This window comes from Fundulus heteroclitus, chromosome 13 (assembly GCF_011125445.2).
Source record: "Fundulus heteroclitus isolate FHET01 chromosome 13, MU-UCD_Fhet_4.1, whole genome shotgun sequence".
NCBI classification, from domain to species: domain Eukaryota; kingdom Metazoa; phylum Chordata; class Actinopteri; order Cyprinodontiformes; family Fundulidae; genus Fundulus; species Fundulus heteroclitus.
The window spans coordinates 10,374,977-10,400,027 of record NC_046373.1 but is presented as its reverse complement, the minus strand read 5'-3'; the positions used below and the strand labels follow the sequence as shown (position 1 = coordinate 10,400,027).

Here is a 25,051-nt window from a genome sequence, read left to right as displayed (position 1 = left end):
GCAGGTTACAGTTATGAGGAAAGTGTATTTGTTTTGCCGCTCTTTGCTGTCACTCAAGTTCTCTTTTTTTCTCTGAAATTGTCTTACATGCCAAACAAATAAATACAAACAACATCATCTTAACTTTTTTGACATAGAGAAAATGGTCTTTTAAGGACTCTAACTTTCAGTTCTTCCATACTGCTCTCAATGCATCACTTTCGACCAAATTTATATAATAAAACATAACATAGTATGATACAAAATAAAGTGTTACATATGTTACAGTATAATTAAGCACAATAGAATACTATGTAGGTTATATAAATGATGCAGTGTGATGTAATACATTATCCGTTCATGATATGATGCAACACAATATAATACAAAACATGATAACATATATTACCAACTGTGATATGGTACATTAGGCTACCACAGCATTCCTCATGATGCAGTATATAAGGCACCATGTGATCCGATACATATAGTATATTTAAATTAGGGCTGTCAAACGATTAAAAATTTTAATCGCGATTAATCGCATAATGTTGATAGTTAAAACGAGATTAATCACATATTTTATCCTTTTATTTCTGAAAGTGTAATAGCCTGTATGGGCATTTTAATATGCAATTTTGCAATAAATGACACTAATAAAATACATGCTTGTACAAAAAATATTTTTATTTTGTTATTTTTCAAACACTTTTCAGAATTGGAATGAAAACATCCTGGTGCCAAATGTTAAACTCTGGACTATAATGGCTAAATGACTAATCATGACGCACTGATGTTTACACAGTGTGTAAACAAATGTGTAAATAAATACCTGTTTTCATGCCGATGTATTTTTTTTTTGCCTCTTAAACAAAGATAGACATGGTATTATGCATAAACATATAAATTAATAAAAATTGTACATACATCTAATTCTGAGCTTTCACACCAACAATAACTTCTTTGAATATTTTTGCTTGCTGTTTATATCCATATTCATAGAGTTTAAGCCTGGAAAAAGGTTTTAAATCTCCAGGTCATTCCAGTCTTACACTTTGCTTGCAACTGGGCAGGAGCTTAATACCCTGAAAGAGACTGTTTAGGAACTGTTTAGTAACTCCAGGTACTTCGTTTGGCAACGTGATTCATCCTTGGTTTGTCAAATACAGAGACAACAAATTAATAAGCATTAAAGTATGGTTTATGGGTTGGGTTTCTGCAATGTTCTCAGCATGTTAAATGCTCATCTTCAGAACCAATGTCTGCTCAAAATGGTGATCTGCACCATGTAATCTACTTTCAGCAGTTATCACCGGTTATTGCACCGTAAACTGCAGAGTTGCTCTGTCTGCCTTTACTACCGTCGGCTCCTATGGCGGAGGGATATTTCAGCTGGATACAAAGTGTCTAGTGCAGGCAGGTCTCTTAATAACCGCTGTTTCGTCACTTATTTTAGAGCCCAAATAAGCGATTTCACTTTCAGAAACCTGTCCCAAAAAACCGCAACCCGTGACTCATGAAATTTAGAAGCGCTTTTAGAAAAAAGAAAGCCCAAAGTCGCATGTGTCCGAGGGTAAAAGAAACTTCACGCTCAGAGCGCGGGTGTGTTTTGCTACAGTCTCTACGACTCTTGAAACTACGGTAAGCGCCGAGGGTAAAAGAAACAGTGCGGAGAGCACGGGGGGAAAAACATTAGGGAACAGTGTGTGTGTTTTGACGCGCGATTAACGGCGACAAAAAAATTGTCTGCGTTAAAATGGGTTTACGTTAACGCCGTTAATAACGCGTTTAACTGACAGCACTAATTTAAATACATGAAACTGGACTGGGTCGAGTCCCAATTGTTTCCGGTTTGAAAAGCTAGATTAAAAAAAAACAAAGCAGTCATAGTACAAACACAGCTGAAGTTTAAAAATCTATGTCGATAAGGCAAGAAAAAAAAAGAATAAAATAGAAAAGTATGATAGTATTTCAGAACTCTATCAGCCTTTGATCACATTAATCTGGATTTTTTCCCCCCCAAGATTCTGGACATTTTATATGTATCGTCATGCTCTGATGGATTTTCTTTTCCTCTGGATTATTTTCTCTATTTCTTGTACCGGCCTCATCATTCTGGCTCTCTTTTTCAGGCTGATGCAGGTTGGTGAGGAGTTCTGTGGCAGTAAATCAGAGGTCCTGCAGGAGTCTATCAAACGCCAGAGTGTAAACTACTTCAGAAACTATCACAGGTGAGGAGAACAAACTGGTCTGTTTGACAACGTGAAAGTTACAGATGAAAACAATCTCTTATTTAGAGCAAAAGCCTCGTAGATTTTAAGTTTGTCCATAAGGAGCTAGACTTCTATGCAAAATATTAGCCACTGGCTGATTCTAACACTCCGTCACTTGCATAATCCTCTTTGGAATAGACGTGTAATTACATGGCAACTCTTAGTGGGGGGAAAGAAATCTCTTTTACATCTTGATTACATTAGAGTCTGCCAATCTCATGAATATGCCCTCGCTGTCTGTCACGGACGGCGCCCTGTCATCGGAGAGGACGCGCATTGATCAGCAATAAGGTTACGTGTCAGGGGTCATTGATGAAATGTCCAAAGATCGAGTGACACGAGGCAGAAATCATGAATACGTTTTAGGGTTCACGGCGATGAGATGGAGGCGATCTGGGTGTGAAAGCCTACTTATGAAGAAAGACCGGTGGCACATAAAGTCTCTGATGTCTGCACTACAGATGAGGAGGCCTCCTGTGTAGCTTAGCGGCTATTAAGTTCAATTTGACTGTCTGCCGGTGCAGCAGCGACAGTAATTTTATCCTTTTCCCAAAGTGATTTCCTTTTTTTAGTTCGAGCATCTTTTGATTCTCAAACAAACACATTTTAAAAAATATATCAGTGTGGTAAATTTTAGAGTTTTGTGTATGTTCTGACCCTATTTGAAGGCAGCGACGTGTTCTTTCTTCCCATCTCGCGCTCTGTGTTCTGTCACATCCTATATTTCAAACACCTTTAAGACATAAAAGGTGTCCTGCAGTGTTTAAAGTGAGCACGGCGATGACATGTTACACAGTATGAGCCGATATTAAACTGGCAGGTGAACGCCAGGGTGGCCTCTTTTAGCTGTTAACACATCGAACCCTGTTACAGACCGGACCCATCCCTCTTCCTTCCTGCTGAGAACGGATGACCTTTTTGCTGGTTTTGTTCTTGTCCAAGCTGTTAATCCCGGACACAGGAGCATCGTATATTAGCTGTTTAGCTGATGCTGTTTTATTTATTCATTTTCTCATCTTTGTGCTCGTTTCATTTGGCCAGGGCACGACTGGAAGAGCTCAGGATGTTCCTGGAGAATGAGACGTGGGAACTGTGTCCAGTCAAGTCCAACTTCAACATCGCCCAGCTCCATGTGAGTAAAAGACGAGGGAAGCTGATGTAAGGCAGCTTTCCTGTGCCTCGTTCACAGATGGCACACCTCAATATTAGAGATTTGCATAACTATCTAAATCTCTTATGTATCTGGCACCGAAGCTTTTGTGTGAATGAGTCTGTGTGTGTGTCTTTGTGTTTTTGTTGCTCATTATATAACCCGGATGAACATTTAAACGACTGATGTCCCCAGTGGTATGTAGATTGGGTGATTTTCTTTTTCCCACCACGCTCTTAGGTTGCAGTTAATAAATCTCAAAAGTTGAATGTCCCAGTCTCATTTATTTCAAGTGTACCTGACGTCCTTCACATATAATAACTCACCACAAGAAAATCTAAATGCGTGGTCCACGTGTTTAGCGCGTCTTAACTAGGACATAAGTGATCAGTGCAATTCCCGCCACTTACAGAACCAGCCAGAATGTGGATGGTATCTTCAGAGTCTTGGATTGGTCCTCTGGGGTGAATAAAGTACGCATTATGCTCCCCATTATGCATGAGACTTCCTAGACTGATTTAAGTAGGTCCAAATTGTATTTAGTGAGCTTATTTATGGTTTATGACTGTGGCACACATGCACCATCATTAGAGAATTTAAAGGACAGGATATGCCATAATCGTAGCCAAACTGGGCTGGGATCACTCCGGGTTATTTAATTTTACATTCTTGGTTGTGGCGCATCTGCTATGCACATTGCATCACACCACTGCTTTGGCTACATCCATATTTTTTTTCTCTATAAGCAGCTGCAGTGAAAAATCCAAATTGTCCTTCCCCAATACAAAATATATGATAAATCCCCTTGTACATAGAAATCAGTGTGTGTTGGTCTCCTTGTGGAATTTGGTTCTCTGCTGTGAAAGAAGGGAACACGCCTCCAAACTGCTCATGGACTGGTTGACAGAAGTAGCGTATTTTCCAAACCATAAGGCGCACCATCAATTTTTGAGAGGGTTTAAGGACTTTAAGTGCGCCTTTTAATCTGAAAAATACAATATGTTGGTTATTTTCTGGCTGCAGTTCAAATGCAAAAACACATTAGCCATTGTGACTTGTGAGAAGTCACAATTTCCCACATTGTGACTTCTCAGGTTTTGTTTTATTTTTTTTATTGCGCAATTCTGACTGCAGTTGCCAAAATACATGCAAATATTGCTGTGCCTTTTAAAGTACCGCACAGCATGATGGGCTTGGCGATGCAACGCTCTCTGTGCTGAATTCTCCCATACCTGCATCCTCTCATATTGCCAGTAAACCGATGGGACTATTAACAGTGATTTCTCCTCTGCAACAAAGATTAAACTGATGATAGAGGAAAATACCCATATTTCTAAGGAAGTTTTGTAGATGCTTTGTACAGATATGTTTGGGCTGCTAACATTGTTGTTTCTTTGGGAATGCAGCAGGTAACAAAAATGTTTGGCAAGTACTAGGATTATGGTCACACTAAAACAAGATGCCCCAGATTTGCTGCAATCCTGGTGTGTTTAAATGGTCCTGGAAGTCCTGGAGACCGTATTTCCAAGTGGGCAGCTTCAGTCGCCTAGCCCCTTTTTTCAGTTGCACATTTTTGTTTTCATTTCTTTTTAGGTTTGGTACAATGCAACCGAAATTTTGTGAGTGAAATCTTTAGTATACGTTTGGTGTGATTAATATATGTGTCCCAAAGCCATTATTTTCCTTCTTTATTACTTCCTGGTCATAATGTTCTAAAAATACAATCTTAAGTTCTTACATACAAGGCAAGTTGACTTTTGATCAGAACTCAAGAAGTAAAACGACTTTAAGAACCAAGTTCAGTTAGATTGTCGTGAATTACTGAGAATCTACCCAACAGTTTCATTCGCTAATTAAAATTCACAAAATTTCACAGATTTTAAAACCGTTTTCTCTGAGATGGTGTAAATTACATTTCGTTCAGATAAAAGCTCTGATTTTGTGGTCCCATCCTCTCTGATCTAGGAGTTCAAGTTCATGGGACAGTGTCGGTCTCCCTCCGTGTCCCCCAGCAGACAGGCTGCGTCCTCAGCTGCTCCGGCCCTGGAGGAGCTCTCCCTTTTCCAGCAGTTTCATCAGGAAGGGAATCCCTTTGAGATGCACATTGAGCCCAAGGAAGAGGAGACGGAGGATGTGCTCGCTTCTAACGGGGTACGGATTCAGAACTAAGTCATCGCAAGTTTGCAAGTCCGATCGCTTTTTGGGGTTTTAGTAAATAAAATAAAAAAAGAGTGGAAAAATAAAGGATATATCTTATATGGTTGTATTTGCTCTTCACAAATTATCCCATCCAACTTCTTTAGTTATTTTGTAAATATTAGCACTGCTTTTTCAAGGTTAGTATTGGCAGCAAACAGACATTCACCTTTACTCTCTCTTTTATATCTCATTAATGAGTCTGTGTAGTAAAATAATCAAGTGTTTTAATGAACGTTCTGTAAACGTAGATACTGATTTACATTAAGTTGTTGTTTAGTTTCTGATATCCAATCATCTGTTATTGGAAATAGTTTTTATTCCTAATTAAACTAATTCTCAACTAAATGGATCTAAATTTACCTTCAGCTGTTGGCCTTGTCACTTTTAATACATACCAAACAGACCTGGAAAAAATCTGCCCTTAGAAAAATTTCCTTTTTTTTTTGTCACACTTTAGTTTTTCAGATCAAACATTTTCGTATAATACGGAGATAACTTGATTGAAGACGAAAAGCAGTTTCCAGGTCCTGCTTTAATTATATAGTGAAAAAAGTAATCCAAACCAGCCTTTCCCCATATAGAAAACCATATTTTACATTTCTTAGAAAACTGAGTTTTATTTGAAGAGCCTTACCCTTAAATGTTTTCGGTCAGACCTCTCCAATAAGAAATTGCATGAATGTGTCCAACAACATGAACTAGGCTACAAGCTCTGAAAAAGCAATACGCATGCCCGGACCCAAAGACACTCAAAACCAACTGTTAAACAAAGACATTAACATCTGTCAGTATGGAAAGGGCTGCGCTGCATTGCTACGGCTTTTTGGGACTCCTGTGAACCTCATTGAGAGACATTATCCCCAGCTGGAGATGACATGGAATATTGGCAAACCTTTCCAGGAGTGGCCAACTAAAATGACTCCAAGATCGCCATGAGGACTCATCAAGGAGGTCACAAAAGAACCCAGAACTGAATCTAGGAGGGAACAGAGACAGCAGTAGATCAATAATCAGGCCTCAGTCGCAGCAGCTGTCAAATTGTCGGTGTATCTGACACACCGAATGACTTGCCACACTTTATAGAACCACTCTCTATCAGAAAATCCCAAAGGCAAACGTTCAATTTGAGGCGTTAAGCTTGAGTACACAGCAGTTACGCAGCGGGGCAATTATCTGAAGCACACCAGCAAATCCACCTCTGATTGACCAAAAGACAATATAGTGATTGTTTTGGATTGGCCTGGCCCAAGTCTGGACTTAGATCTGATTGGGACCCTTTTGTATGACCCTGAACAGGTAATCTACTTTAAAACTGCTTCAATGAAGCTAAATTCCTCCACAGACTCATTACCAATAAGAGAAAGCACAAAAAGTGAAACAATATAACAGTCAACATTCTGTATTTTTATAACATTTAATTCATTCACTATCTCTTTCACTGAAAATCCTATACCTTTTGGAAGGCATGCATTTAAATTTTCATCTGAGACATGAATGAATATTTTAACCTCTTCTACCTGAACCCACCCACTTCACTGCTCTGTTCGTTTTCCTGACATTTTTTCGCGGCGTGGTGGATCTGATTTTGACCCTCTTTGATTGCCGTCCCCTCTGATTTTCTCCAGTACGAATCGGACGAATTGGAGAAGAGCGTTTATCAGGACTACGACAGTGACAGCGATGTCGCCGATGAGCTCAAGCAAGACTACGTCGATGAGCAGACAGGCGACGCCCCTCTGAAGAGGTAAGACCCAAGTGGCCTTATTACACGACATCGCTTCAAACTGACACACAGGCCGGGCCTTTTGAGGTGTGTGTACAGAGGCACAGACTAAAGAAACACACATTGATCTCTCTTTAAATCTCTCCCTGAAGGTGTTTCTAAAAATTGTAAAATTATTCCTGTTTTTTTTTTTTTTTTTTTTTTTTTTTACGCCTTTAGCAACAGCCAGTTTAGTTCACCTCTACTGAACCCCTCTTTACAGCCAAAATGTTTCCAAAAGCTTATTTTTCTGTCCACCGCCTCCTAAATGACAGCTTTAATGTATTATACAATGAATCAGCTTTTTAGTACTGGTGAATATTTGGCCTTTTTCTGGCATAGGCCTGTTTATTCTAAAGTTGCAATTAATTGATTGCAGCTTTGGAGTTTTTTTTTTAATTTAATTTTATGTTTGTTTTCAGGATATGAAAATTTTTAATGTCCCTGTAACCGGTCCAAATAACACCAGCTTAGGGCTTCTTTCTCCCAGCCAACACACACTCTGCTAGAACAAGAATAAAGTTCTTTTTGCCTGGGACATTTTATATTAGATTTTTATATTTCAATTACAGGACGTTCCCTGGAAATAAGAAGTTTTGCAAGTTTGCTGCTATCCAGCAAACTTTGCAGATCCTCTGGTTTGATTTTTCAGTCTGAAATCTAAAAACTAATATATATTAGATTTGCTAGTGAAAGTCTTTAAACTTTTCATTAAAGTTATTCAGTTTTCATGGGGATCTTTAAATCAGATGGTATTATTGTGTCGGTACCTATAACAAAATTGAAATGCTATTGCCAAATTACAACTCTGTCCTCTGTTTCCATCTTCATTTGTACAATCAGGAGACATGGCTACTAAAATGCTAATTTTCTATTAATGAAAGCAATGCTTACAAAGGGTTAATCATTGAATGGGTTGCATGAACACGTCCAGGTATAAGACATTTCCTGCAGTGACAGCAGCCAAGGTGATGACTTCTGACTAATTTGGCTCATTGAGCTTGGTGTCAGGGATGCAGTGCTCCAGAATCATCCGTTCAAAGCCTTTCCCAGCAGCAGCTGCATCTCTCACCCTGTCTAATGGGTTCTGATAGATCAATTACAGGACTTTGACCCGCACCGGCAAATCGTTTCTAAAGATTAGTGGTATTAACATGAATTTCTTTCACATGCTTTCCCCCCTGCTTTCTCCCCCGCCGCCTCCTGCGTGCATCAGCGTGTCCCGAGAGACCATAAGAAGCAAGAAAAAGTCAGATTACAACCTCAGCAAGGCCTGCGCGCCGATCCTCACCAACACCACCCTCAACGTCATCCGGCTTGTTGGTAGGGGCTGCACACACGCACAGGAACCCTTTATACAAGTTACCTTATCCTCCTGAGGGGCTCAGACTCAGCGGCGGCTGCCCTCCCGCCTGCTGACATTTCAATTTAGTCATCAATTAAGCAAATCACTGGCGATTGACACACTCTGTGTCTGTGTGACTGAGCTGCATGAGTAACGGTTAGCCTTCACCCTGAGCTGTGACCATACTTTTAAAAGGTGCCGCTCGTACGTTTCTGCGACGAGGCTTGGAGGAAATCTGGAGCCCCTCGTAGATAAAATGTGATCCTGGCTGACGTGGACCTTGTCTAAGGATCTTCTTGGAGAGATCATAAATCAGAGTAGATGATTATCGAGACACAGAAGTTAGGACTTGAACCCAATGAATTTAGATTGACTCAATTTTCCTTTGCATATAGAGGAAAAAAAAAGAAAAATAGAGGACTCTGTTTTACTTTTTGTTTTATTTCTCAGGACTAGTTGTACAGGGTTTTTAAGAGAAGAAAAACTTGAAGTCATTTCCAATACACTGTCTGCAGGAATATGATGGAATAAGATTGAACCCGGAGCTCTCAGTACTGAATTCAAGAGAAAGTCTGTAATAAATGAGTTTGAGGAATATTTCTGTCTCAGAGGCAATGCCAGCAAGATTGAGTTTATTCCTTCTCCTCTCTTCCCCTCATCAGTTTTTACTCGGTAGAAACCTTGTTACACCCCCGTACCTCTGTATTTATAGCCTTTATTACCTTTCTGCTAAATTAAGTCTTTGCCATTTGTGTGGAACCGAAGGATACTGCTGTTCAAGTTGTTCCCTAAAGGATGCAGCTCCCCCATGATTCACTTACTGTGTTTTAACCCTTTTTAATGTCCCAAAACGTTTACTTAAGGTTTGAACAGTTTTGTTGCTTGTAAACTACTGCTGGCTTTTAAAGTGCTTAAGCCTTTATGGTACCATTCAACCTGGGATACAAACAGCACTGCATTAATGCAAGTATGTGAAATACCTGTTCTTTCTTTGCATCCTTTGTTTTCAGGAAAATACATGCAGATGATGAACATCCTGAAGCCGATAGCCTTTGACGTCATCCACTGCGTATCACAACTCTTTGACTACTACCTTTATGCTGTATACACCTTCTTTGGACGCAATGACATGGTAAGGACATATTGCTCTTATTGGTCTTAGAGCTTTGTACCAATTTCTTTTTTTTTTTTCTTTTTTTTGAGGTTGACTTTTTCTTGTCTTTGATCCAGATATCTATTAGCTTAATGCTATAATCTGGTATAGCACATCAAAAGATGATATTTATCTTTGATCTGCACAATGTCCCTTTTAAATAAAGTAATTATGTATAGCCAGCAAAGTTTGACATTAGGGTTTTCAATAAAAAAACAAAAATTCACATTGTTACTAAAAGTTATGAAACCAATCTAGTTAAACCTGGTTTGCACGGCAGGATAATTATTCAAATTTTTGCCCCATCTCCCCTGACGGATATTTCCTGCTTATCGGGATGGATCTTAAGAAAATTTTTAAGAGATATTCCTGCCATGCATGATGGATTAAGAGTGATCTTGTCTGCTCCAAAGGACATTGGGACCATTCTGACCTCAAATTGGGGATATTCAACATGTTGGATTGTCTTGGCTCAATATCGTAGCGTGTGGGGTGTTTCCTGAGGACAAACAAGCATGTAGCCTGTTAAATGTGACATGTAGCCAATCAGAAAGCAAGATGAGAGAAATATGGAGAAAGTAAACACAACTGTGCACAATGGCCTTAGACAATGTAAAAATATTGTTTAAAAATGGCCAAAAGAGAAAAGCCATCACTAAACAGAGGGGGAGGATTTCACTTCCAACTCCCCAGTGTTTACAGCTCGGTCCTCCAACACATTTCAAAGAGATTACATCAGCAGTCTCATCATGATTCAGGTGACCAAGTTCTCCACTTACACTAAGCAATAGCTTCTAACGATCCAGGACAGAGACGGGTGGGTCATTGATTTGCATCTGACTTAGAATGCACCCAGGAGGATGGGCCTCCATGTCCTTAAAACAGCAGTGCACCAACTGCAGGTTGCTCAAGTGTGAGCCACCAGCATTGACAAAGACTCCTGGATAGGTGTTGAAACGTTTTCAGAAAGAACTGAACAAAAGTCCGGTTGCCTCTGATTTAAGCCTGTTTGCTGTTGTGATGACCCGGATAACTGAGAATTTGCACAGGCATTGTTTAAAAATGCAGCTGCTGTCAACTCTATAACTCTTTTTGGTGCAAAATGTTGATGAAATAATGAGAAAATCAGCCCAATTACTGTCAAAATGTCTTAATAATAGTGTGATTTAACAAGGCTTTCTGTTGTGTACAACACTTTTTAGTTTAATACCATTTGTGAAATAAAGTCAAGATTTTTTGACACATTTTAAAAACATTTTTTAACAGCCGTTGTTATAAATTGGTGTAATTAGCGTAGTTTGCACTGGCAACGGTGACAGTAACGACAACATCTTATTATTTTGTTCATGTCCCTAAACAACACTGGTAATTGCAGTTTGGTTTTATTAACTTCCCAAATGTTTCCTTTTTACATAATGCAACAAAAACTTCACTAAAGTTGCATCTCAGTAAATAAGAATATAACTGAAAAGTCATTTTTGTTTTTGCAGTAATTTAATTCAAAACTCATACCGCTCATGTCCCACAGAGTGACAGGTTTTGTTTATTTCTGTTAATTTTGGGAGATTATGGCTTGGAGTGAACAAAAATTAGAATTCGAATATTAGAGACGACCAATTAAAAGGGTTTCTAGGAGAGAAATATTATAGTTATATCCCATATAAGTATGTGTGTGTGTGAATGTTATGGTCTGCCTACGGGGAGGACTACTGACTTTTTTGTTGCAGAGGTTTCCAGAAGACAGTCAGTAACATTTTTCAGCAGGGTAAGCGACAAAAGCTTTTTTCTAAAGAACCTTGATGTTCATAGAGTGCTTTATTCAAGCACAGCCATAGAAAGTTAAGTGAAAAGAAAAATGTGGTTGAAAAGGGCTAAAAAGCTTTAGCTAAAACTTTAGCCATCAGTGGATTTAGCAGAAAAGCTAGGTCAATCGTTTGGGGGAGAATCCTAAAGGTTGCACTGCAGGCTTGAGTCAGAGCTTCAGTAGTCATCACACATAAATGTATCCTTGACATGGCCTACTGCCTTCACAGTTCATGTGTTATCTTGTCTTTAAGTAGAGACAATGTATGAAGCAGCTTAACTGGGTCAAGAAGAAATACGTAATCTGTCTCTCATTGGTCCAAAGTCTGATTTAATGTTAAAGTTTAAAAAAAAACAAAACAAGCATTTAATTGGAAATGAACATCACAGAGTTTGAGGGAAGAGTGGAGAGGCAAATTGATTGGCCTACACCCCTCAGAGAATCCGTGGGGTATGTCAAAAGGAAGATGAGGGAGATCAACAACAGACCCAACAAGGCAGACTCGCTGAAGGCTGCTTTTAAAGCAACCGGGGGATCTTTTCTATCTGAACAGAGCCACAGACAGATCACATTCATGCCACAGTGCACTGATGCAGTAAATTATGCAAAAGGAGGCCCAACCAAGTATTAAGCGCATACACTTTACAGTACATGAACATACTTTTCAGTTGACTGACATTCTTGTATTAGAGATCCTTTTTCTGTGTTAGGCTAGTATAATGTTTTCATTTTTGGAGAAACCCATTTGCGATTTTATTAGCTGTAAGCCATAAGCCATACATTTTTTTTGGAATAAACTTTTACCATATCCTCCACCGCTTGCTTAAATCCCAGAATTTACTTATTTTAATTTCATAAGCTGTATCTTACCCATGAGGGTCAAACAAGGCTCTCCATGGATGTTCGTGTGTGGTTCACATTTTGTGCGCCCAGAGTGTTTATTTCAACAGCAACAAAAAATTTGAATAGAGGATGAACAAAAAAGACTAGAAGCCATATCGTCACATATAACCATATCATCACATAATAAATTGTTGGTAAAATTAGAGACCTCTGAGTGGAACAAATAATCTAATTAACCCCAGAATAATATAAATACAGATGCATATGTCTTCCAATGGCTTGTGTATGGGCTTCTGAAAATGATACTAAGGCCCTCAGAACGTATGTGCTGCATTTCTTTGTGAACTAAGTAGAGCGGGGTGATAAATCAATTTTATCGATTAATTCGAATTTGCAATTAATGATTAGATTTTTTGGAAAATCAATATTTTCATTTATTTATTTATTTATTTATTGCCGATGCAGATAAACAATATATATCAGTCCTGAAAGTGGAAATTGTTTTGGTAAAAGCTTGCAATGTTTAATATATGTTTAGGAAAATATATTGTGGAAATACTCAAAAGAGGAAACTTTTTTTTTTTTACAGAGAATTTCTGCTACATGTTGATCGTGGCGCATCTCCACACCAAAATAAAAGCCGCCACACCTTCAGAGTCAATTCAAAAATATGTTAAAACAATGTAACACATATGATATAGGATGGCTACTGTATATTTGTGCACTTATTCTCATAACAATCAGAGGTTAAAATTAATTTAAATATTGTGAAACATTAAAAATGTACTTTTGAAAAACCAACTCCTCCGGCTCCTGTCTGCCTCGCAGCGAAGCTGCTAGTGAATGAAGCTACTGGCTGCTGCTCTGCAGTCAATAAAGAAGGAAAACTAAAGACGACAGTCCAGTGTTTCCTACTTAGTGACTCGTATTTGGGGACTTTTCAGACCCCTTTCTGTGTTTTTGGCAATTTATCAGCTTCTTTTGAAAGCAACAATCTGTCTACCGTTACTGTTTCAGGATAACTGCTAGAGCTGTGTGGGACTCCCCTATTCCCTCAGCGCTGTCTCACAGGCACAGGCAGCTGTTTGAGTGTTGTGAAAGGCAAATTATTGCACTATTAATCACAATAGGGACACTCATCTTTGTTCAAGCAGAACCTTTTTATTTTTGCCTTATTTTAAGGTTTGCGGTTCAAGCCCAATAGGGAAATTCATTTTGGTTTAATTTTTTTGTGGTGTGTTAAATAAAAACAAAGTTTATTTGAATGATTTCCTTATTGTTTCTAGTTGTTGTTTTTTTTAAAGAAAAAAAATCTGTTAAAATCGTAAATTAAATTTATTCTGAAAAAATTGGTGATTTTATATTTAGGCCATATTGCCCATCCCTAGAACTAAGTATAATTTTCAATGGGATAAAGTAGGGATGAAAGTTATTGATTATTAAGTTAATCTAAAGCTGTTTGATCTTATCGATCGACTAATGCTTAATTGATAAGCGGCCATTTTCTTAAAAACCTACTTTTCTCTTGTATCAAGAGTGTATTTCCATAACATGAAGGATTTTTTTTTTTTAAAACAATATGCTGAATTTTAGGAGGAGGCACATCATTATACTTCACCAGTTTCCTGTGCCACCTGTAGTAAATACTGACTGAATAAACAAAAATTTAAGTTTTTCTCACATATTACCATGATAATTTTATAAATTTTGGATATTTATAAAATGTAACAAAACAATAAACTATTAAGTTACTGAATAGAAACAAATAAATTGAACAGAATAAAATATATGAGTCATTAATAATGCCCACTAAACCCTCTTCATCAACCATGCTTTTTACATCATGTCTTTGTCATCTTACATTTTGTTTGCAAAATGCTGTCCACTTTTCATCACATTCTTGCCCTATAGAGCACATCAGTGAGTTTTGGTTGAGAAGTTGACTCTGCTCTGCCATGCAGCCCAGCAGAATGGGAGCTGTTTAGCTGACAACTTAAGGATCTTGTTCAGTGTTTATAATTTAAAAAATAACTGCACGGAAAGCATTTTGCATACTTGTCATTAAACTGTGCAAAAATAATCCCACACTGGACTGTGTTTTGACCGCTTGACGTTGCTTATGCCATTACTTTTTTTAGGTTACTACTGTGGTCTGGATCCACTTTAGAATGAGCTGCAGCGCCCTCTTCTGTATTGTGGCTCTACTACATGCCTGAAAGAGGGTCGATCTAAGTTTACGTGATCATTTAATTGGATAGAATAAACTTTAGCCTCATTAACCATTAATCGACAATTAATCGTAACTTGATAATTTGTTTGCTTCCCTAGTGTAAAGTATTAAGAAACAACTGTTGGCTGAGTTGGTGTGGCTTTTTTATGGCTAAAACTAAACTCCTTTTAATAGAGATGAATTCCTTTATGATTTTTTTAGATTATCTCCAGTGCTGAGTCGTGTTTGTTGGTAAAAGTTTCAGTTGAGGGTTAACGTTTCCTCCGTTTTCTCATTTACACTCAAAGTATTACCGGATCTATTTTTGTGGGGTCAACCATCAGCAGACCTTTTAATTTAATCCTCTTTACATTTAACGTTTTAATTCTGTCTTGAAAAGTGTCATATTGGGAACCTGCCTATTTTCATTAATGGGTCTCACTGAAAGACACACACAGTAAAATGTTAATGTCTCTATGAATTTTTAAAGAGCTTCTGGAAAATTTACCCCGCACATTTGCCGCTGCCGCGACCCCCACTTTGCTCTCTCTTACACCACTGGAATCAAGATTGAGCTGCTTGACTTTTCTCTGTTAGAGAGTAATGGTCGGGCATTAATATGTAAAAGAGTAAATATGCCCATTATCTGTCTAAATAACCACGCTTTGACACTGTCACACATGCGCTAAAGATGCACGATGTGCCTCGCTCACAGATTCTCCATCACTGTTAACAGTAATGAGTCAGGCAGCTGCGGGGGATGGGAGAGGCAGATTTACACGTCTTTGGAAAAAGTGATTAATGTTTCAAAACTCTGGGAAGTTGCACCCCATGGGGATAACTTTAATATGTCTGCTCTGGAAAAAGACAGTAGAGGGTTATAAAAAGGAAGAAAAAAAAAAAGACCTTCACGACAGAGTTGCAAACTGAAAGATGAACGTAAGAAATGTGGGAGCAGAAAAAGTTGAGGTTTAAGACCAAGACACCAGAGTGGGAGAACTTAACAGAAAAAGAGGGAATAGATCAAGAAAGCGTCACACACTTCCATAGAAAAATGGCTTCCCTGAAAAACGAGCAATAACGCATAAAAAGGTTATTTTTCTGTCCCAGCTCATGACTCACAGAGGGCTGTTTTTAAGGGATGTTGTCTGGTGTGTCAATCTTGAAATTGCCTCTGATTTCAAAAAATAAACTTGGGTCCTTTAATGTTCGGCGTACAACCGGAGCGCAGTGAAAACCCCAAACGCACAGTTTGTCAAATTGTCTCAAACTCACAACTGAGATTTTTTTTTTTTTTCTCTTTACACTGGACTATGCCTGCCCTATGTCCTGTAGGACCTTCATGATCATTTGAGTGTCGACAAATCTGGCGACCCTAATTTCAGGGTGAAGTCAATCGTGACCCTACTGCACTCTTGGTATCCTGAACATAGTTTTTTTTTTTCCACTCTTCTTTTGGCCCTCCCATCACATCATTCATTGCTGAATGAAGCCGCCTGTGGATATATATATATATTTTTTTTCTTCTCTTTATCTTCTTTTCTTTTGCTTGAAGATCATCAGTTGTTTGATTCAGCTCCTTGGTCAGACCCTTAGACTAGTGGTAGGACGCCAAGATCATAGCACTCACAGAATCAAGAGACTTTAGTGGCTTTGTGCCACCCAGGTGTGGGTGTGGAAGCCAAGCCTTCAGGAGGCAGGTCAGGCCAACATCATGGATAAGCTACTATGTTCCTCCACCCATGCTTCCACCACAGTAATGCACTACCACAGTCTCCCCGCGGATGCTTCATGCATACTTGGATGGGGCGGACACCTTCACACTTCATCACGTGTAATGGAGAAAGCTCTTCCTGTCCAAGACCCTGCCGAAGAAATGCGCATTCCAGCAGATTCTTATGTGAAGGGGGCTTAGTTGAGGTTCTTTGGTGTTTTAAACATAATGAAGCCTGTGCTATATCGAACCTCTGCTTTAGTATATTCTGTTCAAACCTAATTATTGACTATCAAAGAGCTGAGAGATATACAAGCAACATTTAGTGGAACTTTCAACGCAGTCTTTTGATTTAGGAAGCAAGTGTATGGTCTGATTGCTCATTAGCAGATTCCAATTTATTTCGACTGAGTTGTGTTGCTCTTAAATTAAAAGGCTGTTTAAGTGTGAGGCAATAACGGTGTGCAATTTATTTCTCTCATTACCTCCATTAATCTGCTTCTGTTTGTTTTGGGAGTTTTTTTTTTTTTTTTTTTAGTTTTTTTTTCCAGTCTTGTTGCAATTTCTCCACATTGTTGCTTTTAAAGTTTGTGTGTCTTTGCTTCTCGTTTTTCCTTTCTGCTGCCTGTCCGACCATCTATAGCCCGTCCCAAGCCCATCTCTGCCCACCTATAGTGGCAGAGAGGCAGTCCCAGCCAGGGTGGTGGGCCCTGCCTGCTTGGTAAGCATTACATCCTGACACGTGATGACTAACATGTGGGCTGCAGTAGCTTTTTAACCAGAAGTCTAGCCAACATGTGTAGTTTGGTCCATTTGAGCCTCCTCGGATGCGTGTGACTTGCTCTCCCCGACCCAAGCACATCTCCTTATCGATTGTGCAGAATTTTCTTGTTGAGTTTGCAGTGCTTTTACCCTCTCCGTACCATTATTGTTTCTTTTTTTTTTTTGTTCCTGGGCTGTCAATTCAGAGATTGTTTGGTTTTGATGTCTGTTCTTCCCAGTTGCTCCTCCATCTTTTGGGATTAGAGTCAGCTCGAGGCAGACGGCAGCTACCCCCCTTGTTTCTGTTGACATGAGAAGAGAGCAACTATTGCAGTTTGTGTGTGTTTCTTGTAAAGTAAGATGCCAGTGCGCTGTGCAGATTCTCACCGTGTGTGTGTGTGTGTGTGTGTTTGTGTATTTGTGTGTGCCTTCCACAGTATGAGTCATCAGGTCTGGGCCTTATCAGCAGCCGACTGAGAACCACACTGAACCGGATCCAGGAGAGTCTCATTGACATGGTAGGACAGCTGCTGTCTGCTCCACCTCACTTTTTTTTTCTCCTCTGCTCATTGTCTTCTTCCCTCGTTCTCTTTTAGCAGTGCTTGTTAACTCGTCTCCTCTCTGACACATACACGCTCTCTCCATCTATATCCCCTATACCTAAACTCCTCTTTCCTCTTTATGGATCTACCTTTAGATCCTTTCCACTTTGTCCGTTCCGGCCATTTCTGTATGCGAGATTACTGTTAGGTCAGTTTCGCCCCAAAATGCATTATGGGTCGTCATTATCTGGCCAGTTTTCACCTCATCCCTTTTACACATCCCTCTCTTTATTTGAAGGGGGGTATGCTATTCCATTAGGGCTCTCTGTTTCTGGTGGGTCCTGTCATGCTTTGTTGTGAAACTTAGTCTGGTGAACTTTATTAGTCTTCAAAAATGTTCTCTTCCCTGTTAGATCATTTTAATTGCCCTTCTCAATCTGCTAACATACCTTTAAGAGAACATTTTCCTGCTTCAATCTACAACTTGACTAGCTTTACACACCTAGTCAGCATTCTGAATATTAACGTTTTTGTTTTGGTAGATAAAATAGTCTAGTTGTGTTATATTTGCTACGTCAGGCAATATGCAAGCACTTATTATGGACAAATCCCATCCTATAGCTTGAGATGTGGTTACAGTTAAATGTTTATTATCATAAACATTTACTTGTAAATTATAGACTTATAACTTATAGGTTTAGCAAAAATCTCAACAGTGATATTCAACTTATCTCTGAAACTTAAATGTGATATTGATCATTTTATTTCAAAGACAAACATTTTGTTGATTGAATACTTTGGTTTATAGAAAACTGCGTATATACATGTGCATCTCCAAAAATGTGGATATTGTTGAAAGTTAATTAATTTTAGTAACTAATTTCTCACTGACTGAAACCTGTGTGTGTTGGTGTGTATGTGGGTGTAATGGGTTTCAGTTATTGAATTTAGTTATTGAAATATCTATATCCATATGTTGCCTGCTTAAATGTTGTTACTTTTCAAAGGTACTTCGTAACCAGAGCGTATATTCCAATTAACCAGAAGGTTGCTGTATTTATTAGAAATGTTTTTAAAGAAAAAAGCAGAATTATGTTCTATAAAGTGAAAAAAATCAATGGTGCCAAAGCCTTACTTATCTTGGAATAAAACCTTTGGCAGGTTTTCTTGTTATCCCTGTCACTGCTATAGATTAATAATGGACCTGTTAGTGTTGGGCATTGCTGAAGTTTCAAAAATCATTTATTTTTGCTGCATAAATCGAACTGCTATGGTTCTCCACACACCTGCCTTCTGTTGTTCTGTGTATCTTGTATATTGGTGCTGTCTAAGACCTGGGCTTTTCTTGTTTGGGTTATTGCTGTTATTGCTCCTTGAGATTTGTCACAGAAAAGGGAGACAGTGCAGCAGACAGAGATCCCAGGTTCAATAAAAATCCAATTAAATAGGACCCATTTAGGTTCACATTTAGCCAAATCTGTTTAACATTAACTCAGATTAATATCCAATTAAACAGTTTGGTCTAAATCAATTGATCACAAAATGACTTTTAGTAAAAGCTCATATATCTAAAGAGGTCCAACTGATTGCAACTCAAGTCAAAGGTTTTGCAGCAATGCATCGTCCTGAGCAAGCATTTGGCCACAGTAGGAAGGAACCACTCCCTTTTAGCAAAAAGAAACATTTAGCAGGACCAGGCTGACTGTGAGGGAACATCTCCCACCAGCGGTTGGGGGTTCAGAGAAGAGGAAGGAGACATGAGCCTCTTTCATAAACTATTCTAAGCATGGACTTGGATGCCTTCTGCTCCTTTCACTGTGATTTTTGAAAGGAAAGAGGCAGCAATGGTGGCTGAAACAGCCCACCACTGTTCCACGTCTGAGCCTCATGGGTCGGCTAAAGTTAAAAGTAAGCCGTTTTTCTACCCCAAGCTTGGGATGTTGCAGTGACAGATGTTATCTAAGACCACCTGACTGCAGGGCTTAGTTTGAATATCACTTTGATGCCCAGCATTTCCCATCATTAACACAATGGAAGGGTTGCTCTGAAGTCCGCTGACAGAGAATATATCACTCAACTTCAGCAATGGTAATTGCTGGTAGTTAACAGCCAGACGACTTTAGTGTGGATTGTTAAAAATGAAAAATAATATTACTGTATTTTCCTATGTGCCTTACATGTTACTGATGTGTTTATAGCCTCTGGAATGGGAGAGTTGGGATCTCTTTTGCGCAGTACTGTTGATCCATTTGATTCTACCCCACACCTCAGTTTCTGCAAAGCCAATCTCATTTATTCAAGCTCACATCTGTATGGGACTTCACCAGCTCCATAACAGCTCTTTGAATGTCCAGTGGCTGAACATTTGTTTTTTATCCATATAAAATAAATAAAAGCTGTGAGTCACGGAAGTCCTTTCTTGAAGAAAATACAACATGGAGGCATCAGCTTCATCAATGGTCTGTCCGTTAAAAGGTACCATCTGTCATTTGATGCTTGCACAGTTTTTAAAATCTTCTCTATGATGTTGCTTCAGGACAGGTTCTCTGAGTATGTCAGGTTTGATCTCTGTTCTTCCCAGTTGCTCCTCCATCTTGCAGTGAAACTTTTCTGTGATCACACTAACACTGCCGGTAAGTTCAGCTCTGACGACTGCTGCGAGCTGCTAATACTGCAGCTCCAGGCACCGTTACATACAGAGCTGACAAAGGCTTGCATTTGCAGGGAGCCGGCTCTGCTCCAGAAACAGACACTGCTGTGGTGTAGTAAAATTAGTCAAAATAATTACTATTGTTTAGTTTAATGGTATGTTTTCAGGGCTTTTCCACTTTTGTCTCTTGGGTTGTCTAATCAGCCCTCAGCTTCCATACAGCATCAGAGCCAACAGGCATCAGCATCTCTTAGGTTTTATATCCTTATTCTTTGACTTTGTGTTGGATGAGAAACTGGTCAACAATAGCTTTACAGATAAATGCAATGGGGTTTTTCCACCTCCTTTTTGTTTGCTCCACTGCGGCGGAGTGCAGACTCGATGTGGGGGAAGTCACACAATTTTCAGTAAGCAACTCACCAAGGAGCAGAGACTTCTCAGTGTGGCACAAAATCGTTATTATTTTCTTGTGCAACTCGGTGAACTAGAACGAAAGAAGCTTCCTTTTTCTTTTTTCTTAGATTTTTCTCTCCGTCAAAAAAACCCAAAACAAAAACAAAAAAACACACTAAAGATTAAGCAAAATAGCAAACCTTGGTACTGAAACTGCTGAATCATTTGTTTTAACTTTTTCAGGTGCACCTGAATAATTAGAGTATCCTTAAAAAGTTAATTTGAGTGTTTCAAGTTGAATATTGAACCAGGTATATAAATTCATTACATCCAGAGAGATATATTTCATATTTTTATTTCTGTTCATTTTGATTTATTATAGCTTGATCATAATAAAAAAAGCCAATGTTCAGTTTCTTAAAGACAGGAAACATTATCTAAAACCACTAAAATAATTTTTAATATAAGAACCACGACCCAATGAGAAGTATGGCCATGTACTGTACAGTGTCAGCATTCGTTCGCTGGCTCGGGCTCAATCTCCTTTTTGCTGAGATTCAAATTTATTTAGATGCACCTGCAAATCTTTACCGCCTATTACTGCACATTGCATCAGGGAAATCTGCAAAGTGTTCTGTCAAAGCTGCAGATTATACTCGAGTTTCCACAGCTTTAACCACACGCCATCCAAAGGACTCCAATAAAGCAAAGTATTTATTTAACATTTTAAAATAATTGCAATTTTCCGTGAGACCTGTGCTGACTACCCGATAATCAGCCAATGATCTGAGGAGAAAGCAAACCATCCAAAACATAATAAATGCCCTGGCTGTAAAAAAACAAACAAACCCTATGGCCAGATAAATGCTCTTTTTTTTCCTTTTTTTTTGCTTTAACAAGTAACGAGTGGTCTCATCAGGGGCCCATTTACACGTGGGTAATTTCAGGGTAGATTATGAGCCATTTTCAGATGTCAGACAAGCTGAAGCTGCCATGCACCCTTCTTTAGAGAACATGCGAGCCCTCTGAACTGTTCAGCCGATCAAATGGACTCAGACGGATGGATGGAAAGATGCAGAAAGAGGAGAGGAGTGTAATGAACCGAGACATGTTTGAGTTTCTATGAGAAGGCTCTCTCCGGTGCTAAAAGTGAAGTCGCGTGGCTGCCAGCATGTATTTCAGATGAACATTATCATATCACTTTGTGTCTGATTAGGAGCTTTTTGAAATCCTCCTCAGAGGAAGGACACAGTCGGGCTTTGTAACCACACCTGTCCTTTCTCTCTAGTGCATTAGCAAATGCTTTTAAGCCTGTCTTATTTCATATGCAAAACTGTTGTAACTCCTCTCAAAAAAGGATTTTATGCTAAAAAGGCGTTTCTTCTCCAAAATTACATTCCACATTTATGTTTTCAATCCCAACGTCATTTTGCCGTCATAATTTTCACTCAGCAGCCGTGTATCCGCGCAGAAGCTCCTCAACACGCATACAAATAGCTCAGCGTCACACACTCTGGAGATTGTGGCTAGGTAGACCTCATTTGTAAACACATTATAGAGTTAATTGCACGCTGCATGCCGGTTGAGCCGCCGAATCCACGTGGCTTTGTTCCCCCCGGTTTGCCGTCTCAACTCTTCGATTCCAGAGCCGATGGGCTGGTAATGAGTCGGGGAGTCCCAGATGAACGCGAGTGACATTTCATCTCATCTGGTTTCAGGAACAGAGTAGCTACAGTTTAAACCTGCCGGTCCACAGAGGACCAAAAAAAAAAAAAAACAACAACAAAACATCATTGCTTCGTTTACGTGCTCGCTCGCTCTCCGCCTGCTGTCTTCATAATTACCTTTCCAGAACCTTTTGGTTGTCTGAGTTTCAGACTTTAATTTCAAATTTTCTCTCTGTGAACTTTTGATTATTTCGTGTAGATTGCTTGAAGGCTGTCGGAGAATTGGGTGAAACTTCTGGATTTGGCAGGGCTTGTTTTATTTTACACGATCCATTGCAGAATTGTCGGCACCTCTGCACTGTGAATCAATCAGAATCAACCAAATAAATATATAATGTAAAATAAATTGGTATTGGATTATGCTGACTTAATTTTACACTGAACATTGCTTCAAGGCTGTCGGAGAATTGGGTGAAACTTCTGGATTTGGCGGGGCTTGTTTTATTTTACACGATCCATTGCACAATTGTTGGCACCTCTGCACTGTGAATCAATCAGAATCAACCAAATAAATATATGATGTAAAATAAATGATTTGATTATGTTAACTTAATTTTACACTCGACATTGCGGTGGCTGGGGGATTTCCTCGGGGTCGTCTCTGCTCCTTCCTTGGGGGGGGGGTTGCAGATATCCTGTGTCGGCCCCTCCTGGGCGACCTGCTTTAGGGACCCCTTTGGGAGTCCGGGGTTACGGGTCCCCTGACGCCTGCCTCTGTGCTCGGGGAAGGTGGGTCTTTGGTTCTCCACAATCACTATCAAGCTATTTCTGGATAATCTTCACCTAAACTAGTGCACTTTCACATCTCCCACTGGTGCTGGGTCCCAGGTATTAAGTGTTCACTTATATACAGTAATCTTATAATTTATTTATTTATTTATTTATGTTGTGTCACTTTATTTTTTCAAATATCACATTACACATGTCAGCTTACATATTAATATATATGATTAAGCAATGGCATCTAGGTGTAATAAGAGTGTATCTGTTGCTTAATGTCTGTTGGTTGTGCTGTTCTTTTTGTGTCTCTTTCCAGGTGATGGAGCAGACAGAGGACATTTTATCATTCTCTTCCTTTTATCTCCTCTTTCTTTCACCTCTACTCTTTTTTTTTCTTTTCTTTCACTTTTTGTTCTTCCTTTACTCTCCCATTGTCATGTCCATATAATTTGAAATTCTCCTTGCAGGAATCATAATAAAGCTATTTACAAGCATAAATCAAGTGGAGCACTATGGCGAAAGCTGTTTGCTCCACTTGTAAAAGCAAAATCTGTCGAGCTCCATCTGGCATTGAGATATCAATTCCTATTGCCATAGTGCTAGACAGGACACTGGGAAAAAAAAAAAAAAAAAAAAAAAAAAAAAAAAAAAAAAAAAAAAAAAAAAAAAACTTAATTTTACACTGAACATTAAAAAACAACTTTAATCTGGATCGCTGTGTTCAGTTAGGTGAACTACTTTTTTTTCTTTAGATCACCTGTTCCACATGTTTTTAAGTTGACTAGAGGTAATTAGCAACATTTGCTGTAGTGTTTACCTGGGATATAAAAATATGTAATAAAGACATTGATTTCTCTTCGCCACTCATCAAAAGGGCTAATTGATTAAGAGTGCCTACATTTATGCTGCAATCTCACTTACTTAAGGAGATGCTAAGGGAGGTAAAAACATTGTAAACCTCACTGTTAGAGAAGTGCAGTAAAGTGCGTTATCTTGGAGACGGCAACATTTCCATACATCCCGTTTGTTAGTTGGGAGGCATGCCAGGAAAAGCATCGTTTGAGCTTTAAAGTACCAGGGAATTTTAAATAAAAACATGGTAACCTTTGCCACAAAGCTGAACTCATTGATATAACGGTCAAAAACAAGTGGCCAGATGTCTGAACGCTGTGGACCTCATTCTCTTCCACAGTCTCTGGGAACCTTTTTAGTGCTTGGCTACATGAACTACTTCAGTTCCAGTAGCTTTAAACTCTGGTGCCTTCTTCCTGACAATGTTTTGTCATGCCGTCCTAAAGATGCAGCTTTGACTTTAATACAAGCTGCCAAGTTTTCAAACTGGTCCTGTGAGGTTGCTTCAGGACATGTTTTCTGACCGTCATGTGTTTGAGGGATGCAGTGAAACCCATCTGTGGTCTCACTGACACTGCCAGAAAGTTCAGCCATGACAGCCACTGGGAGCTGCTGCTGCTGCTGCAAGCGGCGTTATGAAGAGAGCTGACAAAGCCTCGCGTTTGGAGGAAGCTGATAACAGAAGTCACCTCAGGTTGACTAACCTCCTACTTCTTCTCAGCTCTTAGATTAGGATGTGTTCACTCCTTTATTTCTCCGGCTTGTTTTAGCCTCTCTCTCCTCATCTTTCATTCCCCTCTTCCCATCTTATCTTCTTGCCTTATCGCTGCCTCCTCCACAGCTGTGTGCCCAGTGATTTCATGCCTTTTAATTCTCTTCACAAGCGTCGTCTTGTGTCTTCCCAAAGTTTGCCGGTGCGTGTGACTGAAAGCACAATGAGGCGTTTTGTGTGTGGTTATTTTCACGCTTCCCCA

The 25,051-nt window shown here is 39.2% G+C and overlaps 1 protein-coding gene across 1 annotated transcript in view; it reads left to right on the top strand.

The window, feature by feature from the left end:
* Nucleotides 1-25,051, top strand: part of LOC105924317 (VPS50 EARP/GARPII complex subunit) — a gene marked incomplete in the record, with an annotated part of 480,430 nt that overhangs the window by 9,117 nt on the left and 446,262 nt on the right. Inside the window, 8 exon segments of the mRNA XM_036145864.1 lie at nucleotides 2,112-2,210; nucleotides 3,294-3,384; nucleotides 5,368-5,553; nucleotides 7,227-7,345; nucleotides 8,580-8,686; nucleotides 9,719-9,840; nucleotides 17,075-17,152; nucleotides 17,631-17,711. Coding sequence (XP_036001757.1) covers nucleotides 2,112-2,210; nucleotides 3,294-3,384; nucleotides 5,368-5,553; nucleotides 7,227-7,345; nucleotides 8,580-8,686; nucleotides 9,719-9,840; nucleotides 17,075-17,152; nucleotides 17,631-17,711 — 883 coding nt within the window.